Source organism: Eleutherodactylus coqui, chromosome 4, assembly GCF_035609145.1.
Source record: "Eleutherodactylus coqui strain aEleCoq1 chromosome 4, aEleCoq1.hap1, whole genome shotgun sequence".
Classification (NCBI taxonomy): Eukaryota; Metazoa; Chordata; class Amphibia; order Anura; family Eleutherodactylidae; genus Eleutherodactylus; species Eleutherodactylus coqui.
The window spans coordinates 197,568,145-197,577,246 of NC_089840.1; the positions used below are offsets into that span (position 1 = coordinate 197,568,145).

The 9,102-nt window shown below is 44.3% G+C and overlaps 1 protein-coding gene across 1 annotated transcript; it reads right to left on the reverse strand.

Moving 5' to 3' along the window:
- Positions 1-3,836: 3,836 nt before the first annotated feature.
- LOC136625927 (E3 ubiquitin/ISG15 ligase TRIM25-like) lies at positions 3,837-8,299 on the reverse strand. Its single transcript, XM_066600534.1, has one exon. The coding sequence runs from the start codon at positions 8,233-8,235 to the stop codon at positions 6,706-6,708; it is 1,530 nt and encodes a 509-aa protein (XP_066456631.1). The 5' UTR covers positions 8,236-8,299; the 3' UTR covers positions 3,837-6,705.
- Positions 8,300-9,102: the final 803 nt, after the last annotated feature.

A 9,102-nucleotide genomic window follows, 5' to 3' on the forward strand; every position in this document is an offset into this window, starting at 1 on the left:
CTATTTTTCATAATTTCTTATATACCCTCTCATAGATTTAAAAATTGTCTTGCATAATGTGCATTGCTTTAACTCCCCCAATAAAATATCCAAAGCGTTCTGCTATTATAAAAGCATCCATGCTGAAATTGCATGCTTACAGGAAGCCCACTTCTCTGACCGCTCCTCCCCGCGTTATCTCTATCTATCTTTTTTTCAGCAACAGGTCCATCTAAAACAAAAGGAGTGGCAATTTGTTTTGGTCGCTCTGTTCCCTTTACCCATACATCTACCATATCGGACCCCGAGGGTCGATTCTTAATCCTAACGGATGTAATTCAACACGTCCCAGTTGCCATTAAGGCATATTATGCCCCAAATTTCAGACAAATTAACTTCCTTACAAAACTACTTGAAACAGTAGAAGCTAATAAGAATGGTACAGTTATTTTATGCGGAGATTCCAATTGTATCCTAGACCCGAGCCTGGACAGAAACGCAGTACTTCTCCTGGCACCCCAATTACAACTACAACACTCTGTTTCGCATAACTTTAAAAAATTCTCTCACAATTCCATCTAGTTGACACCTGGCGGGAAACTAATCCCACTGTCAAAGACTTCACACATTTCTCCGCCCCACATTCTCTGTTTAGGAGAATAAACCACATACTAGTACTGGTGTTACTTCTGCCACAAATAACGCACTCTAAAATTTTCTCTGTCTCTTGGTCAGACCATAGTCTGGTATCCATAACCAGTGATTCCTTAATGTCAAAACCTACTAATGTCTCCTGGTTCACAAATGACTCTCTATTATAGCCCTCCCTGATATAATATCTCTAATAACTCCTTACTTGAGGAATATTTTACTATTCATAGCTCTTCCCTTTCATCCCCCATCTCCTTATGGGAAGCCTATAAAGTAGTACTTCGGGGTATCCGGATCCAAATATCATCTTGGAGGAAAAAAGAATGCTTACAAAGACAACTATATCTAGAACAGAAAGTTCTACAATTAGGAGAAGTTACCAAAAAATGTCCATCTCATGAGAATATGGGAGTACTCTCTCAAGCTAGGATAGAGCTAGACCTACATATATCGGAGTTAGTTGAGCGCAAACTATGTTGGTCTCACCAACGATACTATATACTAAACCATAAACCGACAACACAGCTAGCTCGTAGACTTCGAGCTCAACCTATAGTGAGCCTGTTTTTCAGGCTCTCTTTATATACATCTCGCAGATCATTTTAATGCAACACGGGACGGTCAACAAGTAGGACAGACATCACTCACAGCAGCCATCTTTATGATTCTCAAACCCGAGAGAGATCCGCTAGGCAAACAAAGTTACCGGCCTATCTCTCTAATCAACATAGATATAAAACTCCTCACTAAACTCCTGACCTCCTGACTAAAGACGGCCTTGCCATCTATAATTGGAAAGGACCAAGTAGGTTTTATTCCAGGCCGCCAAGCCCCAGATAGCATCCGTCGGATAACACACCTCACACATATCTGCCAATCAAGAGGCATCCCTGCAATGTTGCTATCCTTGGATGTCTATAAAGCTTTTGATACTCTAAATTGGTCATACCTGTTATTGGTCTTGGAGCATTGGAAATTCCCCACTGAGTTACTAACATGGTTGCGATTTCTGTATAACTCTCCTAAGGCCTTTGTATGTTATAAAGGCTTTAGCTCAGATTCTTTTACGATCCAGCAGGCCACTCCTCTTCATTTTGGCCTTAGAACCATTAGCTATAAAAATCCGCAATGACCCCAACATTAGAGGTGTCGAAATTCCCGGGGTCCATCACAAAATTAGTATGTTTGCAAACGACACACTATATATCCCCTCATACAACAATCCTAAATCTTATGGCGGATCAGTCCAGGTTCGGGTCAAGCTCCGGCATGAAAATTAATGAAGCAAAATCAAAAGCTTTTAATCTTACGCTACCCTCACACACTCTCCCTTCTCCATTCCAACTTCCCATTTCAATGGATGACTGGGTCACTAGGCTACTTGGGTGTAAGTTTGACTAACTCCTACGACTCGTTATATGCACAAAACTATGTACTGCTTCTCCATAAACTCCGCCTACTATTGGAAAGCTGGGACCGATACCATATATCGTGGATTGGAAGAGTGAACTCCTTTAAAGATGTCATTCCTCCCTAAACTTTCCTATTTTTTTTCAACAGGTAGCCCCCCAATAGGACATTTAGTGCACAGAATTGGGTATACAACATTGTTGTGATGATGAGGATGTAGTTAATAATTGTGATGAAGGATGATGAGGATATAGTATATAATAATGATGGGGATATAGTATCTATAATGTGACCAGGTGTCCCGATTTAGGTGGGACAGTCCTGCTTTTGTTCGCTTTTTCGTGACACCTGGTCACCATTGAAGTGATTACCAGGCGAGGTGACGCAGCTCCCTGCCCGGTAATCACTGTGCAGCGCCGCGGACCGGATGCATACACTGATGGCAGTGTGTGCCTCCGGGATCCTCCTCCCCTCAGCTCACACATGCACACATGCTTCCGCCCACCGGCAGCAGCACTGAAAGGATCGTTGGTAAAGATGAGCGAGCATACTTGCTAAGGACAATTGCTCGATCGAGCATTGTCCTTAGCGAGTATCTCCCCGCTCGGAAGAGAAGGTTCGGCTGCCGCCCCGGGTGACAGGTGAGTTGCAGCCATGAGCAGGGGGGAGTGGGGGAGATAGAGAGATCTCCCCTCTGTTCCTCCCCGCTCTCCCCCGCCACTCCCCGTCCGCCGCCGGCAGCCGAATCTTTGCTCCCGAGCGGGCAGGTGCTCGATTGAGCAATTGCCCTTAGCAAGTATGCTCGCTAATCTCTAATCGTCGGCACTGTGAAGCTCAGGAGGAGGGTAAGTATATGGGTTACTGTGGGAGTCACTGGGCTGATATGGGGAAGCACTAATACTATGGGTCACTGTGGGAGGGGGGGGGCACTATTATTGCTGGGGCTTCTGTGGGAGTCACTATTATTGCTGGGGCTGGTATAGGGGACACTATTACTAGTGAGGCAACTCTGCATGTCGCAGCATTTAAGCTGACTTAGGGTATGTTTACACATGGCAGAAATGCTGCAGAATGTCTGCAGCAAATTCTGCATCTAACAGAATAGTTAAAATTTGTACCATTGGTGCAGATCTTGATTAGAAATCAGCTGCAGATACGCAGCGGTGTTCCCCCTAACCTCCTCTGAGGGCTTCCCACTGTCAGCCCTTCCCAGCGGCCTGGTCAGGTGCGGTGCCGCTGGTCAGGTGAGGCCACTACAGGCCGCCGGGGAGTACTGACAGCGGGAAACCTTCGGAGGGGTGAGGGGGAGCGCTGCATAGTATGAAATCTGCTGCAGATATGCAGCTGATTTCCAGTCAAAATCCACATCAATGGTTAAGACTTTTTTGGATGCAGAAATGCTGCGGAATTTGCTCCCTGTCTCTTTTTGAAACGGCCCTGTACTTTTTATAAGGACTGAGGTAAAATCATACGTCGTCATAAGCCCTGCTCCTGACCACACCCCTCTGTCCTTGCACAAAATTTTGCGACCTATTTATGGCATAATTCTGGTGTAAAAGCTTTTGTAAATCCCCCTCCCCATATCTGTTTACCAAAACCTGCTCAATGGCATACCATTCCTGAGGTGCGAACTGCACATGGGCATCCATCAATGTACCCAAGATGCGCTCAGCTAACAAAGTTGGAGGGTCACCTGACTACTATATATACTCAAAGCATGGGAAGAAGAAAATACAAAATGTGACAACAAGGCACAAACTAAAATAAAGACACAGATGCCCATCAGTTATATGCAGATAAATCTTTATTAACATTTAAAAAGTCCCCCCAGTTACCTACACAGATCTGGTGTCCCCAAAATGATATAAACTAGTGAAAAAAATGATGCATTTCATGTGATTGGGTCATTATAACAATAGTAAGCAAGAGACTAGCAGAAATTAACCTAAATTACCAAACTGCTGCAGATGAAAAATATATACGATTTCATTTCTTTAGTCCAAACATTAACAGACTCTGATGCCGGATTATCAGATGTTCTGAGTTATTGAACTTAAGGCCCATATAGACACAACGATTATTGCTCAAAATTCGCTCAAACGCTGTCTTTTGAATGATAAACATTGTGTGTAACTGCCCTTACATCGTGCAGATTTTGTTCGTCTGTCGCTAATTGTCATCTTTCAGCGTGCTGAAAGACAACAATGAGCCTTATCAGGTATTCACAGCGGAATACAGCTGATACTATTGTTTCAGCTCTATCCCGCTCCCTGATCACAGGCTGGGTATGAAGAACAGAGCGGTCCAGCTCTGTTCTCTATACCCTGCATGGAGCGCTCGGCTGTATAACAGCCGGGCACTCCGTGCAGAAAACATCTGAATGCAGAAGACAAGCGGGAACACCCCGCTTGTCTTCTACATCCTCCGCTCCGAGCGCTCGGCTGCATAACAGCCAGGCGCTCGGAGCGGGGAACAGCTGGATGCAGGAGGCAAGCGGGGACACCCCGCTTGTCTTCTGCATCCTCTGCTGGCAGCGCAAGGTGATCGCTCATCTTGAGCGCTCATCTTGCGCTGTAAATGACACAACGATGATCGCTCAAAAGTCGCTTGAGGGATATCTTTTGAGCTATTATCGTTGTGTCTAAATGGGACTTTATAAAGAAAACTTTATAAAACTTCCTGGTAGAGAAGCTCAAGGAACACAAAATGCTAATACACTTCACTGAGCCGTCTTCTGGTTCTGTGCTGGAATCAAGGGCTGGATTATCAGAATCTCTGGTTAATCAGATACCAGATTAAAGGAATTTCACTGAATGGGTTCTATTTACTGACATTCTGAATAGTAATATATTTATTACCCTAATATGGAAAAATATCTAGATAATAGTAAAGGTTAAAGTGTAACTGCGCTTTCTAAAACCTTTTAACATATCATAAGGACATGTCAAAAGTTTGGATTGCTGAAGGGAAAACTGCTACGCACCCCACTGATCACTAGCAAGTACAGTTACAGTAAGTTTCCTGTTATGTCCGGACCGGCAGTGTTCTACTCAGGATGATTCTAAGGTACTATTCTGGCTTTCTTGATATACCCCCACAGTCAGGTTAAAGGGAACCCGTCACCACCTTTCAGTCTCTTAACCCCTTCCCTCTCCATGATGTAAGGGTACGTCATGGGAGCGGGGTACTTCCCACAAAATTACGTACCCTTACGTCATAGGGATACCGCGAGATCATGACAGATCTCGCGCTTTCCCGCAGCGGGAGCCGGCTGTCACTAATAGCTGGCCTCCTGCTGCAACAGCGGGGGTGCACCAGAGATGCGCCCCTCGCTGTTAACCTCTTCCCTGCCGCGATCTAAGTAGACCCACACTAACAGTGTATGCGCATAATACGTGGTAAATGGTGTCAATGAAAGTGCATAGCCTCTCATTGTTCCACTCAGGCTTGCGCATATTTAACCCACTAAGGACCAGGCACGGTTAATATATGGCGCCTGGTCCTGGGCTTAAAGCACTGCCGACAGTAAAATTACGGCGGTGCTTTAAGCCTCCTCCCCCTGCAATCAATCAAAGGCAGGAACAGATTATCAGCTCCTTAGTGACAGCTGATAACCTGCCTTTTGCTTCCCCAAATACACAGCGCTCAATGAGCACTGTGTGCAAGAAATTTAAAGCAGAACTGTAGCTTTCACAACAGGAGTCGGGGGGTCATGGGACCGCCGAGGTTCCCTGCTACAAACTAGACCCTGGCCAGCTCTGCCAGTGACTAATGTCACTACAGGGGTTGTTTTCTCCTGGAACTGGGGCTCCTATGGATGACCCAGCTACAGTCAAAGTGTCAAATAAAAAATAAATGTGACATTTGACATCGTAGGGGGACATAGTTAAAAAAAAACATGATTACATACATCAGTAAAACAAAATAACAGAATAAAACAACAATATATACATAAGAAAGAAAATAACCCAAAACCGTCGCCGTATGCGCCCTGTAAACCAAAACCATACATACTATATATCAAAACGTCTGAAACAAATAGAAGAACCCGTTCCCATACTTTATTTTAGCATAAATATACTAAATAAAAAAATAACTTTAAATGTTAAAATCATTTTTTTTAGCATTTTACCCCCAATAAAACTAAAAAACGGAAAAAAGTCAGTAAAAAAGATATTTTAAAAATCGCCCTATATGTCACAGAAAAAAACCGCAGCAAAAATAATTGTGGTAGCTGAAGGAAACAAAATAGGGCAGTAAAACCACCACATGGGTAAAATCCATAAAAAGTGTCTGGTCCTTAAGGGGTTAAGTATGTTATGTGCATAAAAATGAATGCAGAATGTTCTATTTTACCGCATATTATGTGCTTAAGAGCCCTATTGTTCTCTATGGGTGCGTTCAAAACACTGCATACGCAATTACATTACGAATGCACTCATGTTGTTAAGAGACATGAGAAGGAAATTGAAAAAAAAAAAGGAAACCAGGAAGCCGGCGCAGGACAGTGTGAGTCAAATACGCTGTTCATATGCAGGCATACCCGTGTAAAAAATGACAATAGGTAGGGATATGAAGTTCCCTGCGTAAAATGGTCGTGTGGGCCCGGCCTTACCTGTTTTTTTTTTTCAGTTTCTATTATGGTTTCTCTGTTGCTGCTTCCCTCTATATCTTTATCGAACCTTCCCACACACGTAATACAGCATGAAGGGTCTGGGTGAAGTTGGCCGTGAAGGTATATAAGTGTCTGATGGGGTCACACAACTCATAAAAGGACAGCCGCCCGATCTCAAAATCCAGACAGATCCTGACTCTATCACTGGAGACCTTGTGAGATAACGGCGTCTCTTTACCATCATATATCACTGAATACTGACTCTTACACCTTCTCAAACACCAGGACTTGTTATTCAATCCAATGTCTGGCTTACCTCCCCTCCTCTCCATACTGGGGTAACACATCCCCACCCTAAACGCCTCTGATCTACTGATCTCCACATCCCAGTAATGTCGTCCGGAGGAGAATCTCCTGCTGCCCATCACCTGATACTGCTGGAATCTCTCTGCTGTTTCTGGACGATTCTGCTTCTGTGATGTGTTGGTTATAGTTTTTAGGTCGTTTGATATATGGATATTATTAGCTGCTGTGTTTACATCCAGTAATATGTCTGCAGGTTCCCCCACATAGATCCCCCACCTGATACCTCTTACTATGTCACATAATGTGTGTAATGTGTCTGAGATCACCACCACATCAAGACCATCTACGTCATGGAGCGGTTTATCATGTCCCCCGGTGTGCTCACCACCTCCATCATGTTCCCCCGTGTCCCCATCACCTCCCTTCTCATCAAGATCACACAAGTCCCCAGTGTCTGGTTCTCGTAAGACAGTCAGTGGATCAGTCATATTACACAGCTCCTCAATGTGTCTCATCTTGCTGGACAACTCATCTGTCTTTATTTCTAACTTCTTGATTAGAGCAGAGAGTGAGAGTGATTCTTCCTTCTCCTGCCGGGAGATCTCGCTCAGGACCTTCTTCTCCAGGTTGTCCAGGCGTTTTCTGATGTCTCTACACAGGGCAGTAACTCTCTCTGCTTCTCCTGTTGCTTTTTCTTGAGCTTTTCTCCTGCGTTTCTCCAGACTCTGGACTCTTTCCTCAGTCTCCTCCCTCTTTGTGCTCAGTTTCTGGAGAACATCTCTCAGTTTCTTCTTCTTCTTCTTCTCAGAGGCTTCATCTGGCATCTCTACCCGATGACCCCTATGTTCTCCAGCTGAACAATAAACACAGATACAAGCGGAGTCCTCAGTATAATAATATTCCAGGATCTTCTTATGGACAGAACATTTCCTGTTCTCCAGGTTCGCGCTGGGCTCAGATAAGACGTGTTCTGCTGCCTTGCTGTGAGCTTTCAGGTGTTTCTCGCACAGAGAAGCTTCACAGTGCAGACAGGATTTAGCAGCCGATGCCGCATAGTCCACACAGTAAGTGCAGAAGATCCCGGTCTCCGTCTGTGTTGGAGGAGTGATCAGGAAGTTCTCCATGATGTTATGCAGAGCTAAGCATCTCATGAGTGCCGGCCGCTCCTGAGACTCTTCTCTGCATTCAGGACAGGAATAAACTCCAGATTCGTCCTGTGCATCCAGCACACGATGAATACAGACCCGGCAGAAGTTGTGTCCACATCTCAGCATTACAGGATCTGTATAAGTGCTCAGACAGATGGAGCAGAGCAGCTCATCTCTAACAGCAGCAGACGCCATGGCTGACAGAAGAAGAGAGAAACGAAACTACAACTTCCTAAGGCTCATAGACCCAAGGGCGGGTTTTCTTCTATTGACTACAGGGCAGGGCTTCAAAGCACAAGATCAGTCACTATTAACCTGTTAATAGACAAGTTGTCCTAATCATAGATCTTTCTGCTATATATTTAGGGCCTACATTGTGGTCACATATAAAGAGTCGGGTTGTTACTTGCAGTAAAGTCCCATCTGTTCTTCTCTTTTAAACAGAATTTCAATAAAAATCTACTGGAAATAAAGAATTTACAGCAGAGATGAGAGAAAAGATTCCCCAAGATGCATATTCATGAAGAAATCAGACAGTCTGAGAGGTTCGTGAATCACGGAGAAAACTTGGCAAAGAAACTAGAGTGAAAATAAGTGATCAGCATTAAATGATCACATTGATGGCATGTGATGCAGGACGCAGCGGCATTATATACGATGTTGCAGCATGTTTCTGGCACCATTTACAGCCCAGAGATTTTGCATATCACATTTATGTCTGCCAGTTGGACAATCTGCGTCCTGTCAGCTGGTGGGGTGGGGTGGTGGGGTTGAGGTTCTTGGGTGAAACCAGAAACCAAAATATATGAATACATTATCAGCACAGCACAAGGCTAGGCTTACATCTGAGCTAAACCTTTATCCTCCTCTGTGCCATCATAGGAAGAGAAAACAAAAAATGGCTGACTACCCGATGTGTCACATGATGGATATTATACCCATTGCTCTTCATTTTACCAGCGGTAATAACGCTGCATTTTTGGCGGTAAAATT

Bases quoted from the DNA above. Each gene is read 5' to 3' on its own strand.
- LOC136625927 (XM_066600534.1), bottom strand. From the start codon at position 8,235: ATGCTGAGATGTGGACACAACTTCTGCCGGGTCTGTATTCATCGTGTG.